Below are 22,522 nucleotides of genomic sequence, written 5' to 3'. Positions count from 1 at the left end.
ACCTGCAGCCAGGCAAGGGCCTCCTCGGCTGGCGGTGATGCGGTCTGCCGCTGGGGCTGTGTCCACGCAGGCTGAAGGCCGGCTCTCAGTCAGTGCTCCCTGAGCCTCTGGGCGATTCCTCCCGGGGGCTTAACAGCAAGGCCCTGAATGACTCGGACAGCACCCCTCTGCCTCGAAGGAGGCTGCCTTGCTTCTGCAAGAGGTCTGGCTTGGTCCTCATCTTGTGTACGATACCTCCAGGTGTGACTGTGGCACGCTCTCTCCCTCTGTCTCTCTGTCACTCTGTCTCTCTTTCTCTGTATGTATGTATGTATGCATATGTATGTGTATACACATGTACATACATGCAGGTATATGTGTGTACACACTACATATATGCATGTACATACATGTGTGTACATATATGCATTTACCTTTTGATCTAGGAATGCATCTCAAAGAATTTTTAAAATATGAAGTGGCATACGAACAAAGTTCTTATTGAGGCATTATTTGTATAAGTACGCCCATCTCTAAGGGGATAGGTAGAATCACAAAGAAAAACAAACGAGAACAATCTCGCCATATGGAGGGATGACCTGGGATGGTCACATTGTTAAGTGGAAAAACAAGGTGCAGCCCCATGTGCAGAATGCACAGCACGCTGTCTTTCATGGAAGGAAGGGGTGACATTCGTATGTGTGTGCATTTGTTTGTAGTTTCTAAAAGAAACATTGAAAGGATAAACCAGCAACTAATTAAAATGGTTACTTATAAGGCGAGGAAGGGAAGCAAGACTGAGGATATATCTTATTACATAGTTTTGGCTTTGGAAAGATGTCAAATGTTTTGCATGGTTTTTAAAAATGGAAGGAAAAAGGAATCCCTAAAAACGAGAAACCGAAACCAGTGGAGAACGAAAAGAGAATTTTCAAGTGATTGAGAAGACACAAAAAGTTTTCCTTCCTGAAAGATGGGTTTTCGATGTGAATAGATTACCTTGTTTTCACTACAGGTACCTGGTGGAGGGAAGCTGTGGGATCCCATTTTACTGTGAAGAATTGCTGAAAAACCTCGAGCATCACAGGGTCCTCGTTTTCCAGCCGATGGAGTCTGAGGAAAAGGCAAATGTGACCTGGAATAACCTGTTCAGTAAGTCTCCCAGCAATGGTTCTTTCTCACTCTGTTCTTCTGCTGAGAGGGTGGCTAGAAAGAAAGAAAGGGGGAAAGAAATGAAGTATGTCTTGACACACAGGAGAAGGAGACCCATGAAGATTGAAAAGGTATTGTCTCTTCCATGAAAGGAGAGAGTATAAAGATGGAATTAAAATAAAATTTTGGCTTGAAAGTCAGGGGTCCAGAGTTCCCATGCCACATATGCCATTTAACTACTGATATTTTGGAACTAGTCACAACCTTCATTGGTAGGTACCTGCTATAAAATGGGGGTAAAGGAACTCAAATCCTTTTTCATTTTTCACTCAACAAACATCTACCGAGAGCATCCATCAGTTTTCACCATTAAGTATCCTGTTAGCTGTAGGTTGTTTTGTAGATGCTCTTTATCAAATTGAGAAAGTTCCTTTCTATTTCTATTCTTTCTGAGCGTTTTTATCATGAACGAGTGTTGAGTTTTGTCAGATGACTTTCTGCACAGATTGTGATGATTATGTGAATTTTCTTTTCTATTAATGTGGTGGATTACATTGATTGGCTTTCAAATATTGAACCAGCCTCACATCCCTGGATAACTCCACCTAGTCACGTTCTATTATTATTTTTATATATTGCTGAATTCGATTTGCTTAATACTGTATTAAGGATTTTTGCATCTACATTCATGAGGGATATTGTTGTGTAGTTCCCTCCCTCCCTCCCTCCTTCCCTCCTTTCTTTCTTTCTACTTTTTTTTATCTGACTTTGTCATCAAGAAAGACTGACTCAACAGACAAGAGACTAGGAGAGGCAAGACTGTGTAAGAAACTATAATAATGGAATGTCGAGAAGTGACAATGGGTAGGACAGTGGCTTATCTCCAATGCTGCACAGTCTCATCCAGAAAGTAGAGGCGGAGGGAACACTTCCCAATTCATAAAACGAACAATCTTCCATGCCCTGTTCTATACTTACCTCTCCTACATGCTGCTTCCAGTATTACCTTCCTAAAAGTAAGTAGTTGGATGAATACTATGCCCTCTTCAGAAACCGATGATAGTTCCGCACTGTCTATGAAATACAGTTCAGACTTCAGAGTGTGAAGGTAATGTCCTCCACTCTGTGCTCCCAGAGTCTCTCCAGTGCACCTCCCTTTCCCACTCTCCGTGCACTCATCTCCTCAGTCCCCTAACTTGCCTAGTGCTCAGTGGCTTCTGTGCCTTTGCATTGATTGCCCCCCTGCTTTCCACTTCGAATACCCCTTCATGCTTCAAGGTTCAACCAAAATACTTCCTCCTCCAGGAAGCGGTTCTGAATCCACCAAGTCTGGAGTAATTGCTCTTTCTCCTCCGTTCCCACACCAGGTTACTCTTTGCTCTTTTGCTCTTAAATCACTCTTCTTAGTATTATGATTAGCTGTCTGTCTAATCATTATGATACTATAATACTGCTAATCCATGATTAGTAGTATTACTTGGTTAGCTGTCTGTCTCATAGATTTGAAGACCCTGGAGGGCATCGTTCACATTTACCGCCTTCACAGGCAGTGGTGGATAAGTCTGTACTGTGCCGATGGGAGCGTTCCGACGCCTGCAGTTCACGCCCACTCACATGGCGCTCACTTACCGCCTGGCAGTCTAGCTCTTTGTGGACAGACCTTCTCTCTCCAGGAGATGAGCAACTCAGTCATGTTCACCTTCATATTCTCACATCACCTTATCACAGCATCTTGCAACTCAAGTGTTACATGAATGACTCGGGGGTGGGGGAAATAAATAATGCATTTGGGAGTACCAGGAGACAAAACTAATAGGCGAGTTTCCTGTTCAAACCTCACCATTTTTAATATCTCTTGCTGATACAAACCATGTCATAAGTAGAGCACCGTCTCCCCATGAATATGTTTGCTCCTGAGTGGAGGTATTTGAATGTCGCGCAAGTGTACGTTACCATATACTATAACTATAATATATGATTATCCTGACAATCTTTGATCAAATTGTTGTAAAAGTGCTTACTGTGGCAGACTTCCAATAGTTATTGACAAATCCTTTTGGGGCAGGGGGCAGATCATCTTTTGAGTAAATTTAGATTTTCATCTATTGGTTTTACTTAAAACACAGTATTCCAGAATATTTGGTGAGCCAACACTCATCTCGTCCTGCTCTTTCTCACGTGAGCTCCATCTCAAAGTCTGTTGGAAAATCCGGATAACGACAATGACTTTACTTTTCTTCCCTTTTCTCTCCCTATAGAGAATTATACTAAGCTAACAGAGGGATTAAAAACAGCTACTCTCCGTGATGATAAGGAGATTAAAGAAGTCTGTAACCTCACTGGTGATGTCAGACTGAAAAACTTGTCACCACCAGCATCCTTAAAAGGTAAAGACAACTTGACCTGGTGTTCATTTGCAAGGAACTAGACACCCCTTCACCCCCATTTTTGCTTCCTCTAGGACGACTATCTAAAAAAGAAGAAAGGACGATAGTAAGACTGGGGTTGTTTTCCGTTGCCCCAGGCAGTGGGAAGGCTCCACTCTAGGCTTGGCTGTTCTGCTTCTAATTAGGAGCCAGCTTCCCGCTCTGCATATTCTGGAGCCTGATTTGAACAGTTTTCTTCAACTGCGCAACAGAATGAGGGATAGTCCATTTTCAATTAAACAGACAACAAACAACGAAAGAGCAAATGTAATACTGAAGCATTTTCTGCCATCTACTTTCATAAGAAATGACAAGGGCATTTATATCAGAGGTGTATCATTATTCTTTCAAGGAAAACTAACTTGAAGGCAGTTCTCCTATGCATTCAGCTCCGACTCATGCCTTCTATCAAGAAGTTCAGATGTTCTGAAGGATGACCTAAGAATGCCTCAAGGTTATCAGTCCCCAAAAGAATGTCTAGCTCTCTTTTGTGGTTTCATTCCCTATGCCTACTAAAGTTGGACGGTGGGCGAGCTTAGCCTCTGTCGTGTTCTGTAGAAGAGTTGGAAAGTTCTCATTTTGTCCCTGATGAGGGTGGTGTCACGGAGGGACATCGTGGTCAAGATGTCCCGGAAGCCACATGCTATGGTGCTGAGCCTAGATGGAAAGTTGGGACTGGAGCTAGGAACTGAGACTTTGTCATAAGCATAGACAGGGAATGGATTGTCACGAGAATAGAGGGAGCCCTGGGGAAGATGGAGAGCATCCTTCCTGCTAGGCCCCAGGAGGAAGGCTAGCCAGTGAAGAAGGCAGAGAAGGACCAGCTCGAGAGGTCAGCACAGAACCCAGAACATGGATGGCAGGCCCACCATGACCCCTCTTCTCCTCACAAACTCTTGTTCACACTTGACCACAACGTCAGGACACCTTGAAATAGCTCTTATCTGTGTCTGGCCATTGTGCCACGCGTGTTTTTAGACCATAGCATCTGCCTTTCTGTGCTCCCAGCACAAGGGCCATCTGTGAAGCAGGCGCTAAGCAAACACTTGTTCTGGCTTGGCTGGGCTGGCTGCCTGTGAACAAGAACTGTAGAGGAGGAAGGTATGTGACAAAACGCCCTCTGTGTGGCTTCCACCCGCAGAAATCTCTCTGGTACAGCTGGATAGCATGAGCCTTTCCCACCAGATGCTGGTGAGGTGTGCCGCCATCATCGGCCTGACCTTCACCCCCGACTTGTTGTTTGAGATTCTTCCTTGTTGGAACTTGAAGATGATGATCAAGGCCCTGGCCATGCTCGTGAAATCCAACATCTTTTACTGTTTCCGGAACGGCAAGGAGCTGCGCATGGCTCTGAAGCAGAACGCGGCTTCGTTCGAGGTGCACTACCGCTCCCTGTCTCTGAAGCCCACGGAAGGAATACGTGAGTAGAGCCTGGGTGGCCCCGTGTGTCCTTTCAGGGACAGTACTGCGGGGCTCCCGCGGCGGGAGGCTGGGCTGAGAGCCCTGTCTGTCCTCTGCAGCCCACGGTCCTCAGGAAGAGCTCCAGGAACTGGAAAGCGAGGTGATCGAGTGCCACATCTTCCGGTTCTGCAGGCCGGTGATGCAGAAGACAGCCTACGAGCTGTGGCTGAAGGACCAGAAGAAGGCCATGCACTTGAAGTGCGCCTGCTTCTTAGAAGAAAATGCCCACAAGTGCAACCGCTGCCGCAGTGGGGACTTCATTCCCTACCACCACTTCACGGTGGACATTCGGCTCAACACCCTGGACATGGACACCATCAGGAAGATGGCCAAGTCCCAGGGATTTAAAGGTACAGTTCACATTACTCCAGTCCTAATGCGGCCTAACCGGTCCTGGGCCACGTGGCGACTGAAACCTAGAGGGAGTGGCTCTGGGCCTCAGGGATGCCTCGTCCCCCAGGGCCGGGCCACCCTGAGGGAGGAGTGGGAGAGAGTGGGGCAGGGCTGAGCAGGCCAGGCCTCCAAAAAGGCCTGGGGCTCAGGACAGGGATTTAAGACCATCTGTGAAGCAAAAGTGAGAAAGTTACAAACCGGCCATCTGACCTGGGAAAACAGAGGATTCAGGGGTATAGGATTCAAGGGCCCCAGGGCTCAGTCCCCACAGACATGATGGATGCCAGACTGAGGGCAGCAGCGCCCAGTCCAGCCCTCATCGTGGGTGGCCAGGGAGCAGCCCATCGCCTTGGTGATTATGGCTAAGCCTGGCTGGGACAGCAGAGGCGACAATGAGAGGATTCCTGTATTATAAGAATATCAAAAATTGGGAAGAAATGCATGTAAAGTGCCTTGCACATAGTAGGTACAAAATAAATATTGTCATTCGTTCTCCATTTTACATGCATTCTTATTTGCTCCTCATATCAACCCTTCAAGGCGGAGGGATCTTTGCATTTTATACATGAGAACATCAAGGTTCTGGAAAATTAAAAACTTGTGCAACACCACAGAACAAATGATAGACTTTATTCAATGCCAGGTCAAGGTAATTCCCAAGCTCATGCTGTGCCCATTCCACCTTAGCTTCCCAAAGTGCAGGTTTGGGCTTTTCGGGAATACGGGCCAAGGAGATTGGAAGAGGTTCACAGATGCAGTGTTAGGTACGAAGCAGAGTGAGGACGGTGATTCCCTGTCAGTTCTCTCTCAGCACTTGATCAAGGAGAAAGCAGCTTGGCGCTAACACAGTTAGTGGTTCAAGCGTATCATTGGCAGCGCGCTAACACTGGCCAATCTCCCTTTTTAAAAAAGAGCAATGAGGCTTTAGCTCACGAGCCTCATATGGGGAGAGGCTACATGTGCGGGTTGCAAGTCCCCTGAGGGCTTGGGCACAAAGACGGTGCGACTTCGCAGTAGTCTCTGCCCATTGGGGCAGGGAAGCGTGAAGAGAATGTACACACAGCGAGCCTACTGTTTATTACTAGTGTTTACTATATTCCCCCATATGCGTTACATTTTTCCAAAATGGTCAATATGTTTTTTTAAGTACTATTATAAAAGTAGCATAGGTGTGACCTGATGTTGGAATTGAAATTTGTACCAAGCACTGAAATACCGTGGATGCTGCAAACAAAAGTGAGATACATAGACGGAAGAAGAGAACTTACAAAGGAAATAGCTGAGAATCAGTTAGAATCTTGGATCCGTCATCCACATCCAAGACACACACATGACGAAGTGTGTGGAAAGGGCCAGGATTTGTGAAGAGATTTCTTGGGGGAGAACCCATGAGGATCGCTGTGCTCTCAAGTTGGTCGCTTCCTTCATCACCTCAACCCTAACAAGGTGTCTCCCTGGGGGTCTGTTAGAGGACACAAAGGACAGGGCGTGCTTCACCTTTAAGAAGGTTAGAGTGGCCTGTGGTGGCACTGGGATCAACCTGCCCGCCCAGAGTTTGGGAGAGGACGTGTGAGGATTTTTCATGGGTCTGTACTTAAGGGTAGATGTCAGGCCTTAGAGATATACAATTGAAAGTCAGTGGCATATGGATGGAATTCAAGATCAAGGGCAGATGAAATTACTGAGAAAGAAATGTGGATGGAGAAGGGGACCCAGGGCGAAACTGAGGCTTACCAATGTTTGGAATGTTGGTGGAGGAATCAGAGCCATCGACGGAGGGAACCGAGGGAATAGGTGTTACAAAGGCCAGCTCAAAAAGACGTCAATTGTATTTAAAGGGTCACAGAGATGTAATCTTTGGATTCAGCAACACGGAGGCCACTGGTGACTTGACAAGAGCCACTTGAGGGGTATCATTGAATGCACTCAGATTCTAGTCACTAGGGGTCTACCAGATGGCAGTTTGGGGGAGGAGCGGGGCAAGGTCATGCTCATACGGTGTGATAGACCTATGATAGCGGGCTGTGTGGGGCTCAGGGGGCACCCTTGACTCGGGCACTAGATCCGTGGGAGCAAGGGCACAGAAGCTCTCAGAAAAAGGGGATATCTTAAGCTGTATTTTTATAGATGAAAAGACCTATGGAGTAATGTGTTCACCTTGAAGGCGGGAGACCTAGGTTCCAGTCTGTCTCCATCACTCCCACACCGGTGATCTGAGACAAGTCCCTTCTCCTCTCTAGGATCCTTCCTTCTCCTGCAGTGGAGAAGTGGCTAGACCAGACAACCCACACTTGTTTTCTGTTTTAAGATCACTATGGAATTTTCTAACATAATGAAGTTAGGACTGACCGAAGATTCTCTACCCTTTAGTTAGGCTTTCGGGGTATTACCTTCACATGTCTATATTTCTCCACTAAAAACTGATGTCACTTTCTTCCAGATCATGAATTTGTACATTTTTATGAGCTGGGAGAATGTTGTCATCTATAACAAACCCTAACGTTTCAGTGGCTTCACACAATAGAATGATAGTTTCTTTCCCTGCACACGTCATCACATGGCTTCACTTACGATGCCGTGGGATTGGGAAATGTGGCTCCTGGCTGGGCAGTGACAAGGGATATTTTGAAAGGAGTCTTTGGTGGGCACCAGACATCTCTGCCACATGGAACATTTCAATGACCATACAACTCGTTTGTTTATTTTCTAGCTGAAGAAGAGATCATCTTTTCCAAAATAGAGATTCCGAAGAAGTCTGAGATATTTCCTGAAAATATCAGGTACAGGCATATGTAATTGTTTAGGAGGTAGAGCATACACGGTTGTCATTCAATTCAGAACACGGCTTGGATCGTTTGTCTGGCCAGCACTTCTGGCCTCGTAGGTACAAGTGGAGAAATGTCAGGGCGTGTACTTGGTGAGTTTGGTCAGTGGTATCTACATTAGGTTTTATAATCTTGCTCTTTCCTTAGTTTTTAAAGATCTTTGCATATCAAAAGCTATACTGTATCTACAAGTTACTACTCCTATTTATTTCTGCATTTGAACAGTTCTGAAGAAATCAGAGAAAAGGTGTTGAGTTTCTTTGACGCCACTATAGTAAAAATGAGGACATCTGAGGCAGACATCATCCCTTTGGAATCTTGCCAGTGTGAGGACATCCTAGAGGTGGTCACCATGCCTCTGGCCCACCATTTCCTAGCTTTGGGAGAAAAGAATAAAGCCTTATATTACTTCCTAGAAATCGCATCTGCCTATCTCATCTTGAATGATAACTACATGGTAAGCTGTTTCTACCCAGATCTCTTCCACCCTTGAGACAACTTAGAGACCAGAGCCAGAGGGAAGCCCTCGTGTGCTTTTCATTACTTCATGTTCTTGCTTCCTGCCAGCACCCCTTTCCTCTGAAAATCAAACTGTTTAGAAAAGGAAGGACGTGAGGTTAAGACAAGGATGTTAGAACAAACTACAGCTAGCGTTACACGTCATTCAAAATAATGCCACCTTTAGAAACTGACCGTGAATTGTCTGCCTGTATTTAAGGGGTGGGGATCATACCTCATTCCCAAAATGCTGCAGAGAGGGCACTTGGTAGCCATGCTTCAGTCTTGGCAGAATCTTCACGGTCGTGTAGCCGCAGCACTCACGACTCAGTCTTCTCCAAATACCTGTAGGTCTTCAGATAAGTACAAAGCTGGTTTTAATCTGGTGACCTCCAAAGAGGCTCACCCACTTTGGTCTTTGTGTACTTTGTGCTAAATTATTGTACATACGTTTACACCCCCAAAGCACTGGTGAATGTTTCTCCAGGATAATTGTAAAGAAGGTTCCAGGACACTATGCCCTTGGAAATGAGGGGACTTGACCCATATAATGAAATAAAAAGGATTCGTTGTTAAGTAAGCTAGGAAACACTAGCTTATTAACACGCCTTAGCTAAGTAAACCTAAGTGGGTTTCTGTACTGCAGATATGTCAGTGTCTTAAGATGCTGAGATACATTTGAATCTCCCAGAGGGTCAGGCCAGGGCTAGGGCATACTGTGTTTCTCAAACTTACGTGACCTTGGGTCCCTTTTCCTGAAGCAGCTGGCTGGACTAACCTTCCCTGAACTCACTCGAGGAAATGCCTGCCTTCCTGGGCCTGGCTTCCCCTGACTCCCGCCAGCTCCGGGGAGAGCTTCCCACACCGAAGAGGCCCTGCCTGCAGTCCCTCAAGCCCACCCTCGGGGGCTGCTCTGTATTGCACAGGTGCTGGTGGTCACAGCAGCCTAAGCAACCCTCACATCTTAGATTTACATAAAATTAAAAAACCATGAAAAATGTCGGTAAGCCCCAGTTCTCTCAAGTATTTCTGGTAAGAATGAGAGTCTCCTAGGCAAATTTTATACACACACGTGGAGAAGACGGGATACGACCCATGAGTCCCAGAAGAAAAGGTTCAGGGATCCTGGGGCCACCTTGCTAAACCTGTGCACATGCCCATTCGACTCCTTGCTGAGTCAGGAAAGACAGTAAGTGGAAGCTGAACCTCAGACCAAGGTCCCAGATGTGCCATTGGCACCCCCTCCCCATCAGAGAAAATCTGATGGGACATCCCTCCTCCTGCCTCCCACGCACCCCGCAGGCTGCCGTGAGACTCGGGGGTGTTGCCTCCTCTTCTTGTACTCAGGTCTGACCCGCCTTGGTGTTCACACGTGCCAAGATTCTCCTCTCTAACGACGTCATCAGAGGTTGGAGAGGAAGCCAGGAGAGCTGCTTAGAGTCTTCCCTTCTTTTTCCGCCGCCCAAAGATGGCCCTGGCGAAGGAAATGGGGTGGCTCATAACTCCTTCCAACAGGAGAGAGCAGCTTCCTTTAGATGTGGGGATGTATCAGGGACCCTGAATACGTTGTTGGAAATTAGGGGGTTGGAGGTGGAATTATACTCAAAGCAGGAAATTGCTCTGGGGGAAATTTTAGGGAAAGTGATTGATGTGGCCACATGAGGAAAGGGGGAGATTTCTAGACTCATCCTCTAGAACGATGGGGAAAAGATGCACATGAGGGTGGCCTGTATCTTCAGCGGGAGCTTTACCCTTCGAGTCCCTGTCTAGAGTTCAAAGGTCCTTTCTCATTAGGAGCAGGGGTCAAGGTGCGGGTGGGACCTAGAGTGGCTCCTGGGTCTCCTTCTTAGTGGAGTCTGGGGCGATGGCCCCTCTGAGGTCTGGATCCCTGCTGACTCAACACTTTCAATTCTTTGCAGGCATACGTATACTTGAATGAAGGAGAGAGATTGCTGAAAACTCTCAGGAACGAAAAATCTTGGAGTCACATGTTTGAGTCCGCCACCTTTTATAGCCTCAAAGGTCAGGTAAGACACCATTAAAAACACGATTAATCTGATTTTCCCTTGGGGCTTTACATACCATGTTTCCCCGAAAATAAGACCTAGCCAGACAATCAGCTCTAATGTGTCTTTTGGAGCAAAAATTGATATAAGACCCGGTCTTATAGTAAAATAAGGTCATGTAAATAGCCATGACCTGACAGGCGACTTACATCACTTACCTTATAGTAAAATAAGACCGGGTCTTATATAATATAATATAATATAATATAATATAATATAATATAATATAATACCTGGTATTATATTAATTTTTGCTCCGAAAGATGCATTAGAGCTGATTGTCTGGCTAGGTCTTATTTTCAGGGAAACAGTGTAGAAAAAGTAGCCGTCATCCCTATACTCTCTGCAATCTCCTCCCAGCCCCCACCACAGACCCTTTCCAAGGCTCCAGAACACCAAGCGCTGGGGCTCAAACCTCCTCATCATCACTTGCTAACAGCAAGATCTTCCTTGTCATGATATCTGTATGAAATATTTTTCTAACAACCTCCAAAAAGGTACACGAATGGATAAACATTTTCTCAGAGGTAGATGGTGCACAGCAGAGATGCTAAATCCTAGTCATTCAACCATCCTTCCACACATACATGCCAGAAACATTTACCATTATGCCAAGCACTGGGGGGTGGGGTGGGGGTTTCTGGGCCATAAATTACCTTTTCTTAAAAAAAAAATAAGAATCCCCAAAATATCTACTGTTGGAACATACCAACCAAGTCCAGAATCATCGCTTCTCCTTTCCCTGCAGGTCTGTTTCAACATGGGCCAGATGACGCTTGCCAAGAAAATGCTGAGGAAGGCACTGAAGCTCCTCAACCATAATTTTCCTTCTAACTTCATCTCCCTGTTTCTCCAGACTCACGTTGAAAGTAACAGATTCTTCCATTATGTAGATCAGCAAGCCCAAGAGAGCTTGCCTCCAGGGTAAGGGGAGGGATATCGCGTCTCGCTCCCCAGAGGAGACAGACCTCCACATACATTCAGACCCCAAGGCAGTTCTGGAGGCTGGAAGTCAAGGTGCCAGCATGCTCGGGCGAGGGCCCTCTTAGGGTCACAGACCTCTCGTTGTATCCTCACATGGTAGAAGGTAGCAGGGAGCCCTGTGGGAGCTCTTGTATGAGGGCACTAATCCCACTCTTGAGGGGCCCCACCCTTAGGACCGAATCACTCCCAAAGGCCTCGCCTACAAATAGCATCACTTCTGGGGTTTAGGATTCAACATGGGAGTTTGGGGGATGCATACAGACCATGGCAGAATGTGGTTGTAAAAATGCGCCATGCTCCTAGCTCCTGATAGCAACATGCAGTGAAGGAAATGACACACTGGACGGGCCAGTGTGTCACATTCTGGTCACATTCCAGCTGTGTGACTTGGAGTTCCTTACTTAACCTGTCTGGGTCTCACCTTCTGCTTACATAAAATGGAGTTAATTCTTCCTTCCTTTCTCAGAGGGGTGCCATCAGAGTCAAACAGGACTGATATAAATGTGCTTCTTAGTACCTTCCTGTAAATAGCCATGACCTGACAGGTGACTTACATCACTTACCTTAGTTAATCCTAACAAAGGAGGTATTATGGTCCCCATTCTGCAGTGGAGAAAATGTGTTTCATGAAAAGTGATGGGCTTATTAGTAAAGGGGGGCCGGCCTCAAACCCACGTCTGCTTTCACCCCAGACCTGTGGTCTGGACTGTGCACCTGTACTTCCCCCCACGCATGCTATTGATGGGACCTTCCGTGTCCTATGTGTGTGCTTGACCTACCAGGAAGAAGAGGCTGGCACAACTTTACCAGCAAACCACCTGCTTCTCCTTGCTCTGGAGGATCTATACCTTAAATGAGTTTTTTCATTACAAGTATTACGCCCACCTGGCAGCCATGATGCAAGTGAAGTCAGCACTGGAAACGCAAGATAATTTCCAGGTGGGGTATTTCTGTAGCTGCGTTTTAAATTCCTGCCTCTCATGTGGAGAGAGAAGCCTAGTGAAAGTGAGTTGGGATTCAAAGTCACGAGGATCTAGTAATAAGACGAGCCTTAGATGAGGAAAAGTCTGGGAGACAAGAGCAAGAACTCACTGAGCTAAATCCAACTCATCTAATGCAAGTGACCTGGCGCTTTTATAAAAGCACATCAATTCTGGGTTTCTCCTGGTACAGTCATTTCCGTTTGTGGGTCATTCATTATCAATAATAAGGGAAATTGCGGAGGAGCTCACGTTCCTGCCAGGAGTCTGTCCCCGCCATTGGTCCTCCCAGGAGACTGGGGTGCACAAGTATTTAGAAGGCCCGTTGCACTGGGCTTGGCCTGTCCGCCATCCTCCTCTCCTCCTCTGGTTCCTCAAACATCTCAATTCAATCCCACGTTAGGGCCGGTGCATTTGTTTCCTCCGCCTGCAGTGCTCCTCCCTTGACCTTGACTGCACTCTCTGCTTATCAGCTTGAAGGGCACCTGACCACCGACCCCACTCACTCTCCAGCCTGTCCCTCTGTTTTCGTAGCTCTGATCGCCACCTGACTTTTTCCTCTTTGCTCCTGTGTTAGCGTGTGATCTGTGTCCCCTACCAGCCTGTGAACTCCGTGAGGGCAGGGCCCTGTCTGTCATCTTGGTCACAGCCTGAGCGGCCAGATCAGTGTCTGGCACAGGGCAGGTGCTCAGCGACTGCTGATTGAATCAGACGCTTTACTTCTCCTCCGTACTCGGGGCTCTCTCCTAAAAACGCGGTGGAGTTGGGGGGCGAGGGAAGGTAAGATGGAAAAGTCAAAGCTGGAAAGTGAACCAAAAGATACTTGTTAACAAGGCAGCTGTGACAGAGAGCAGAACAGCTGGGAAAGTTCAAACACTGAGGAGGCACTCAGCACAGGAGGATAGAAAGAACCGGGAGACTGGTTTCCAGGACCCCACCGACCTGCCACCGGTGTAAGCACTGGCAAGCCACACCCCCTCTGAGCCTCATGGTTTCCCCTTAACACGACACAGCTCGGCTCAGTTCTCTTGCTCCCAGGCCAGGCAGTCCTGGGCTTCCTTGCAGCTATGGATTTTCCATTTGCCCAACAATCCTCTCTCGTCCACCAGCATTTCTGGCTCTCCTTCCTTTCTGGCAGCATTATTTCAAACATGCTGTGAAAAAACCATCCAACCTCCCTTACTATTTACAATTGGCAGTGATTCCTTCCAGGCTTTTTGCTACGCAATCACATATCCGCATATATAAGCTATTGCTTTCATTTGTCACAGAAACTAAAATTCTTATCTTTTGTTTAAGAACTCTGTGGGCAAGATGGGCCATCTAGCTCGTCCTGGGTGATCTGGTAAATAGATGGCAGAAACCCAGTTTAATTTCTGTACCTAAGCCCGTGGCTTGGCCAATCGGCCAGCTCCATGCCCAAGCTTACTTAACATGTGTGCGCTGGCAGACACTGGGCAGTGCCCCTGGGCTTTCTGCGTGGGGTGCCCTATCAGTTATGCCCCTCCACTCCCCCACCGCTGCCTTTTCAGATTATCAAGGCCTACCTGGACTATTCAGTGCACCACCAGCTGGCCGGCTACCAGGGCATGTGGTCCAAGTACGAGGTCATGGCCATAGAGCAGATCATCAACATCCCGCTGAAAGGCCAGGGCATTGAAATCGTGACGTATGTGGCCGATACACTGGGCTACAACAAGCTCCTGACGGGTCACTTGGAGTTGGCCATTGACTTAGGTAAGGGCTGGCTGAGCAAGAGGGGACATGCGGATAGCAGGAATACCCAGAAATACACTGCAATTGTTTTCTCCTCAGGCTCTCGAGCCCAGACGATGTGGGGACTGCTCCAGAATCCCAACAATCGATACAAGGTCCTCACCTGGCTTAGTAGATCTCTATTCCTGAGAAACAGGTATTTAATCTTAAAGCATTTTCCAAAATTAGGGGGAGGAAGCCATCGTAATGGAATGTTCTGGGCTCACTTTACTCCAGCCATACCATAGGGTGGGAAAGGCAGGAGGGTTTACAGTAAGAGGTTATAACTGATAATCACTGCTCTTTCCCCAGCATTCTTCCACATGCATCCTCTCTATTCTGGTCGCTCTGGCCAGTGACTGAAGGAGAGGTAGGCAGCCATCCCCACCTGGGAATTAGGCCTCCCCTGCACCCAGCTGGGGGGATGGGACGGGAAAGCCTTTTGGAGGAGGCAGTGCCCACAGACCAGCAGCCAGGACTGGAGGCCCAACGGGCTTGGTCCTGGTCGTCTAGACCTGGAAGTCCACGAAAGCAGTTTGAACAAAGATCCAATTAGAGGAGATTTCGGAGTGGGGTTGAAGTCTGTTTAAGGGTTGTATTTGGCCGTGAATTACTTGGCAGGACTGAGGCAAAGCCAGAGCTGACCGTGCTCCTCTCCTCCCACTCATTGTGAATCCTACAACCTTTGCTTTCCCACAGGCACAAGCAGTTGATCCAGACGCTGGGGTGGCTGTGGGACCTGTCTGTGTTAGAAGAGCACATCTTGAGCAAGGCCATTTTCTATTTTGCCTGCATGGACATCATGCTGTATTCTGGTAAGCATGGCTGTGGAGTTTATAAGAGATTGGGGGTGTGCCACTCGTGTTGGTGTGGTATGGCAGCTGAAAGGGATGGGGTCTGAGATCACGAGGTGTCTGGCCGGAAAGACAGGGAAGGGGAGAGCCTGGTGCTCTGAGCTGAGGAGCCGGCTGGAGGGTGCAAGGATTGTAAGAGACCAGCAAGGAGGGAAAGTCAGTCTGGAGGAACCTGTTGGCCATAAGCTGCCAGTTAAAATGTCAGATCAATGTCCACGCGAGTGGCACTGTCTGGCAATGTCTCATTATGTGTCTTTTACGTACTAGGATATTTACTTTTTAGCAGGATATATATACTTAGTGATGTCATTCTTTAGAATGAAGGATTGGATTGCTCATGGTGAGCGTTCCGGGCACTGGTCGCTGTTGGTGATTTGGGAAACAAATCCTGATAAACTTCAGGTTACACCAACTAGGCAGCCCTCAGGGGATAGGTTAAACCAGAGGGGCCAAGCTGTGCATTATTTTCCCCACACATGATTTTGAAAGGGGATGCAAATATTGCTGCCAATAGGAAAGCACAGGTGGGAAGACGGAGACGTCCCAGGCTGTACGAAGGCCGAGCCGGGAGGGTCTGGCTTAAAGCCCAGTTCTGCCTGGTTGGCACTACGGAATTAGGTCCTGTATGCACATGTCCGCAAAAGCTGGGACCCGGCCAACCAGGGCAGTACAGGCCTGTGGTTGTGGCAACGCCCAGGACGCCCTGTGCTTGCAAGTATTCAGCAAGGAGGCCTCTCCCCACAGTGGGAAGTTCTCCTGGGAAAGGTGACCACCCCCACACCCAGCACCGCTCTCTCTTCGCTCTCTTTTAGGCTTTGTTTATAGGACATTTGAAGAATGTTTGGAATTCATCCACCAAAGCGAAGACAACAGAATCCTCAACTTCCACAGTGGAATACTCCTAGGGCTCTATTCGTGTATGGCTGTCTGGTAACCATGACTTGTGTGTTACTAAATCCCCAAATTTGAAAATGTTGACTCCTGAAAAAGAGTGCTACGAGATTGGAAGTAGAAGCATTTGAAATGTACCCCTGAGACAGACGGCAGGCATCCGAGTGGACTAACACTGAAAGACACCTTGGGGGTCACTAATAGGCCCATGCGCCTCAGCCAAGCGGGAAAGTGATGCCGCCTCCATTGTATTCAATGCAACAAGAAATCACTACACACCTGTCTGTCATATGGTGCCTATGGGGACCAATAGGAGCAGGACTTCTTCTGAGGAGGGTGCAGGTCTGAGCGAGATTAATAGAGAGCACCATTTGCCCCCCCCCCCCCCAGATCTAATCATGTTGAAAATTGTTGTTGGTAGAGCTGGTTTGGAGGGTGTGGCTGATTTCTGCAGGCAAGTGGGCTTCCTGACATTGAACCCCGGGGTTAGGCTTAACACTCAGGAGCAGTCATTTCTGGAGAACCTTGGTCTCCTCTCACGGAGGCTGGGAGACGAGCAGTCCCAGGCTTGCTGTGGGCCTCACGGGTTCTCACGATGAAAGAGAGGGGCAGGCACTGAGCGACACCTGACATCTCCAAATAAGTCACTCCTTATCTAAACTGGAGGAGTGAGGGAGGCAGGGAAAGGGGTGGGAGCTGTACGTTGGTGGAAGGCCCTCCCGTACTGGAAGGAAGAAGCAGTCCCGTTCCCCATCAGCCCAGTAAGCCTGAGGCTCAGTTCTTTAACCCTTTTCGTTTTTAACTCAGTAAGCCTGCAGCTATGGCCTTAACTTCAAGGACAGAAAGTCATTCCCTAGTCTACTCCCCATCTCAAATTATATATGCAGCCATGTTGTCCAATATTGAGAGATTTTTGTGAAGAGATTAGATGACAAGATGAAGACATTCCTATATAAAGTGCCACAAAGTAGAGCAGTTCCAAATTTGAATAAAGATCTTATTATAAAATTCCTTGGGAGAAATTAAAATCCAAAAATTAATTACCCTTGCACATTAACGTCCAAAGGAATTATAGTTCAAGGTCAAATTAACTTGCCTATGTGAGTTAACGTTCAAGAAGTCTAAAGCCTGAAAGTCACCCTAACTTCTGATTCCGCTCTATTTTACCTAGAGAGTTCTTTCAACAGCTGTAGACACAGCCAGTGCTTCTCAGAGTAGTCCTGGCCTAGGTCATCTCTTTTTGGAATTGGAGCAATTTCTTCAAGCCCTAGAATTTATAACTCCAAGTATCTGATCTACTTTACTTTGTGAAAAGTCCAAAGAGTTCAATAAATGGTGGCCAGTGGGATCTGAATGTCCCCAAGTATTCTATTCATCTCAAATCATCAAAACCATCAAAACATTGTATCCTTCCCTAGCTCCACAGCACGTAATTTGTTTGGGGTAGGCAGGGGGCCGCCTTCCAGAGGCCCAGGGACTGGGACACCTCCAGAGGGATCGAGCTCAGAAAACTAGCCCCTTCCAAGGGTGACACTGACTTTTCTGATTCTTCTGTGGCGGTGCAGGTATGCCAGACTTCAGGACTGGGACTGTTTTCATGTATTTTCCAATAAAGCGAAAAATCTCGTGGCAAGAAAAACGCCGACCGCACTTTACTCCCAAGGAATTTGTAGGTACCTGGAGGGGCAAGTGCTCTACCTTCAGAAGCAAATTGAAGAGCATTCTGAGTGGGCTCAGGACGCAGGAGTTGTGCTCCTCAAGGTGAGGCTCCTTTCTGGTTTCCGGCACAAATCTCTCCGTAAATGGGTCTCTGTTCTTCATGGAACCTTCATCCTGTAAAGCAATCTCGTGCACTTTCTAGAGAGCACGCTGGCAAAATGCTTCAATACCTTTACAATATGCACACCATTCGCCCCGGTAATTCTCATCCTAGGAATTATCCTAAGGAAATTATCAGAGGGCAAACAAAAACGTATCTATAAAGATATTGCTCTCAGGTTTACACCGTTAAAACACTAAGCGAAAATAAAAACTGCACACACTTCAAAAAGAAGATTGGCTAAGTCAGAAATGGCACATTTAAACACTGGGATATTTCATATTAAAAAATCTGAATTTTTGACCCTTCTTATAAAAATTGGAGTATCTGGCAACATGAGGCTCTCATTCCAAAGGGTGGCTATTGGCCGGAGTCGACAAGGGGTGACACTTAGTGCACATTTTCCCCACTGTGACATGATCTCCGGTGCTTCTTATGCTGCATCCAGCCTGCTTCTCTGTGTCACTTGTCTGGCTGCTGTCAGCGTTTGAATTTGTGAGCCCTGATGTAAAGGAATCCTGTCATCCGTCACCTAATGCTAAATGGGAAAATCACCGTGTGATTAGTACGACCCTAACCGTGGTGGGTATGAGTGTGTGTGTGTGTGTGTGAGAGAGAGAGAGAGAGAGAGAGAGAGAGAGAGAGAGAGAGAGAGAGAGAGAGCGCACAACAGGCAGAGAAATAAAAAAGTGGGAGAGCAGGTACCCAAATGTTAAAAATATTTCTGGGTATCACGATTATGGGTGATTCTTAGATTTTTGTTGTTGTTTTCACTTTTTTCCCTAAATTTTGGACAATCCACTTATATTGCTTTGCTAATCAGAAGAAAATGTATTTTTTTAAGTGGTTGCAGAGAAGGGTTAACAAACCCCACCTATATCACATTCTTGGTCTTATCTCTACTCCTTCTCATGTATGTCTCTGTAATATACTTTTCGCTTGATTGTGTCCTTGAAATGTCCCCAAATCAACAGCAAAGGACCCCTTTCTGATACCGCGGTGCTGTTTTTTCTTCAGAACTTGGAGACTCTGGTAGCTCAAAATACCACGGCCATTATCTTCCACCCGCGCTTATACCACCTGATGGCCTATGTCTGCCTACTCATGGGCAACGGGCAGAACTGCGACCTCTTCCTGAACACAGCCTTACAGCTCTCGGAGACACAGGGCAACATGCTGGAGAAATGCTGGCTCAGCATGAATAAGGTAAGGACCGTCCACTCGCAAGCTGGGCCGGGGGTACTCACCCTTCTGAGGAAGCCCCGGGGCCAGGCCTGCTGAGGCCACCACGAGCCTTCCGGACTCACTGACAGGGCGACGTGCCCACAGTCCAGTTACATGCACGTCCTCTTCCCTTCGGAGTTCTCGTGGGACCTCCCCCTCTTCCCAATCCCCGTTAGCAAGAGCTCTGCCCCTCACCACTTTACAGTTTGTGCTACATTCTTGTGCATGTCTTTCCTCCCCTCTTAGGAGGCAAAACCCACGGTTAATACCTAGCATCGTGCCCGACACCCAGGATTTGTTGAATAAGTGAGCGCACGTACACGTCGATGTGCTTATTTACAGTCATGTGTCAGTAGCCTTATTTGGGCCGCCAAATTCATTATTTGTCTGTGGGTTCACATGGCTCGAAAAGCCACTCTGATACGGGACACCGATGGGTCCTATGTCCTCATTGCCCCTCTCAGGAATGGTGGTATTCAAGCTCCGAGCTGTCCAAGGACCACTGGCATCAGACAGTCCTGAGTCTCCCGTCTTGGGAAAAAGTTATGTCCAGCAAAGTAAGCCTGGACATCCAAAGAAACAAATTCCTGATGAGAGTGAATATCCTGGACAATCCTTTCTAACGTTTCCCGAAAGAAAACGAAGATTTTCGTAGTAAGTCCCATTCTCTTGCGGTTATCCATTCTTAACCTTTCCCTGTGGCCAGCACCCTCCAGCTTCCTACACACCCTCGCTGCTCGGACACAGAACCACACATGTTGGTTTCTTCTCTTTCTGGAGGGTCCACAAGGGCCGGCCGGGCCGTGCTTTCCTTTCCCAGCTTCACACAGGCTGCCTGGGCCTTTCATGTTGTTTTAGCTCGACCAGCTTATTTCAACCCCATGCAAAATTGTTATCACGTGGAAAAATACCAATATCAAAATGGCACATGTCACAACGTACATTTCTAGTTAATCTATTAAACTGAAAATGTTTATTTTTAAATGCCCAGTTGTTCAATCTTTTGTATGTAGCACAGGGTTACAAATAGCAAATTCTCGGCGTGGTCTGGAAGGGCAAGAGTTGAAAAGCCATACTTTTTGTAGCGCCGACCACTAACTGCATGCATCAAATACCTGTGGGAGTGAAATGGTGAAAAATAGAAAGAGTAGCAATTTTGATGCGGGTATCTTTTATATACCTAGAGTTTATGTATTTTTATATTCAAGAAAGTGATAGCATCCGTTTCCCTGATCTCGGAGAAGCTGCCCCATCACCGTCTCTCTCTGTTGATGGAAAGAATACTTCTTATTGACATTTTGTGCCTCTGAGAGTCCAGTGGAATATGTGTGAATTCAGCCCATCTCTGCATTGTTGCAGCTTCCTCCTGTCATGGGCCCAGGTGGCTGCCTCCAGCAGGCGCCCCTGGATTTCCATTTGTTGATTGCAGTCCCGTTCTGATCCTGAAAGGGGGCTCCTCTGATGGGCATCCACGCATCCTACTTAAACGCACACCCCAACGTGGCGGAGTGATTTCCATAGGTGGTGCCCATACAAGCGTCCATGTCACAGGCCAGTATCCCGTTGTCCTTCTGTGGAAGGCAGAGCTGCGTGTTTTTCCTCCTGATACCATAACTGAGTTCCACGACGGAGACTGACATCCCAGCGGGTACCGCGAGCTTAGCCACAGAGGCCTGTTGGGAAGAGCCAAGCACGCTAGGAATCAGAACGCGAGGTTCTAATACGAGCTCTGCACAGGCAGACCTGATTCCGAACCTCTCCGTTTCAGTGCTAGCACCCCAGGAGATGAGGTCCTCCAGTGAGAGCTGGGGGGGGGGGCACCCAAAATCCTTCCTCTGAAATGTCAAAAACTTCTTTCACTTTATTTGATTGACTTCTGACCAAGGCAAAGAAAGGCTGGGCAAGTCTGGAGGAAGTAAACGGAGAGGGCCGGCTATTATTGGGGGTGCAGTGGTGTGATTCCCAAGGGCTGATGAGAGACAGTGAGGACAGAGGCCAAGGCAGGGAAACGCAGTTTAAAGATTTTACCTCCCACGTGACGTGTCTGAATCCAGAGAAGCATGTAGCAGGCTTCACAGGAAACTGAACTTGGCTTCTAGCCCTGACTATGCCACAAGCCAGTTATGTGACCTCTTCGTCAGTTCCTTCCTGTCCAAACTAAACAGGTTGTGAAAAGGTCCAGTCCTTTCCCTCCCCATCGGCTCCTATCAGTGGGTGGTGGCGGGTGCATCCTCTCTCTGGCCAGCAGGTGGCAGCACTGGCTCTTGGCTATGGCCGCCGCCCAAACAAGAGTTTGTGGTCAAATTCTCTAAGCGCCTGTCTTCAGACCCAGAGCCTCAGTGCCAAGCGCTTAAAACCCCTTCAGCTTCCACAGCCTCTCCCCTCCTTCCTATAGGACGCTTCCAGCGTCAGGGTTTCAGGAACATTCCTTGAGAAAGTAGGTTCTGGCTGGAATTCTCTTTAGGAGAAAGCAGATAATTCCGTGAAGGCTTGAGGGACACAGGAATGGAGAAGTGGTGGTCTCTCTTTCTTTCCTTTTCTTCTTTAACACGAGCCTTTGAACTCTCCTTCACAAGTCTGTGAACTCCTAGAGGCCAGAGGCTCTGTCCTCATTCCCTACACCCAACAGTCCCCCGAGCAAGTGCTCGGAAAGGGTCTGTGAAGTGATGAGTGCAGTAAAGATCGTCTTCATTTGATCATCTCAAGTTAATTCTTACAGGAACCCGCAGGTGTAGGGACATAATATTTATTGAAAGAGTAAACTGTATGGACCCTCATGGAGATCAACAAAAATTCCTAACACTGACTGTCACACGGGGCGGCCTGCGGGGTCTCAGCTCCCACTCCCCACACAAGAACGCAGGACATGGTGAGGCCAAAAAGGAACACCCACGGAGCCATGGGTAGGGGAGTCACACCACTATAGTCTCACTGGAGGCTGGAGTCACACGACGTGCGACCTGCTGTCCGCTTTCCTGCCAACCGACCGACTCTCTCCTCGACTCGACTCTCCTGCGCAGCCGCGGCAGTTATACTAGTGGCCAGTGGCTCACTGGTTACAGCTGATGGCCATCTACTACCCGAGCCAGCACCTTTCCATCTGAGGCCGAGAGCCTGGAAACTGCTCTCTGGGACTCTGTCCCCACACAGACTGTAGAAGCCAGGCTCTGTACTAGGATTACAACGGTGTGGGGACAGAGTCCCAGAGAGCAGTT

At 47.7% G+C, this 22,522-nt stretch overlaps 1 protein-coding gene across 1 annotated transcript in view; it reads left to right on the top strand.

Annotated features, from left to right (window-relative positions):
• Positions 1 to 20,291, top strand: part of ADCY10 (adenylate cyclase 10) — a 45,753-nt gene extending 25,462 nt beyond the window's left edge. Inside the window, exons 16-31 of the mRNA XM_074322438.1 lie at positions 995 to 1,131; positions 3,390 to 3,518; positions 4,699 to 4,977; positions 5,078 to 5,368; positions 8,122 to 8,191; positions 8,462 to 8,693; positions 10,654 to 10,761; positions 11,549 to 11,724; positions 12,567 to 12,723; positions 14,297 to 14,501; positions 14,580 to 14,676; positions 15,219 to 15,334; positions 16,186 to 16,303; positions 17,830 to 18,025; positions 19,101 to 19,289; positions 19,772 to 20,291. Of these exons, the coding sequence (XP_074178539.1) occupies positions 995 to 1,131; positions 3,390 to 3,518; positions 4,699 to 4,977; positions 5,078 to 5,368; positions 8,122 to 8,191; positions 8,462 to 8,693; positions 10,654 to 10,761; positions 11,549 to 11,724; positions 12,567 to 12,723; positions 14,297 to 14,501; positions 14,580 to 14,676; positions 15,219 to 15,334; positions 16,186 to 16,303; positions 17,830 to 18,025; positions 19,101 to 19,289; positions 19,772 to 19,930 (2,659 nt within the window). The 3' untranslated portion in view covers positions 19,931 to 20,291. The remainder of the gene's footprint in view (positions 1 to 994; positions 1,132 to 3,389; positions 3,519 to 4,698; positions 4,978 to 5,077; positions 5,369 to 8,121; positions 8,192 to 8,461; positions 8,694 to 10,653; positions 10,762 to 11,548; positions 11,725 to 12,566; positions 12,724 to 14,296; positions 14,502 to 14,579; positions 14,677 to 15,218; positions 15,335 to 16,185; positions 16,304 to 17,829; positions 18,026 to 19,100; positions 19,290 to 19,771) is intronic.
• Positions 20,292 to 22,522: the final 2,231 nt, after the last annotated feature.

The sequence above is a fragment of the Rhinolophus sinicus genome, linkage group LG17, assembly GCF_036562045.2.
Source record: "Rhinolophus sinicus isolate RSC01 linkage group LG17, ASM3656204v1, whole genome shotgun sequence".
NCBI lineage: Eukaryota > Metazoa > Chordata > Mammalia > Chiroptera > Rhinolophidae > Rhinolophus > Rhinolophus sinicus.
Note: the sequence above shows the minus strand (reverse complement) of the source record. Positions and strands in the feature narration are given on the sequence as shown.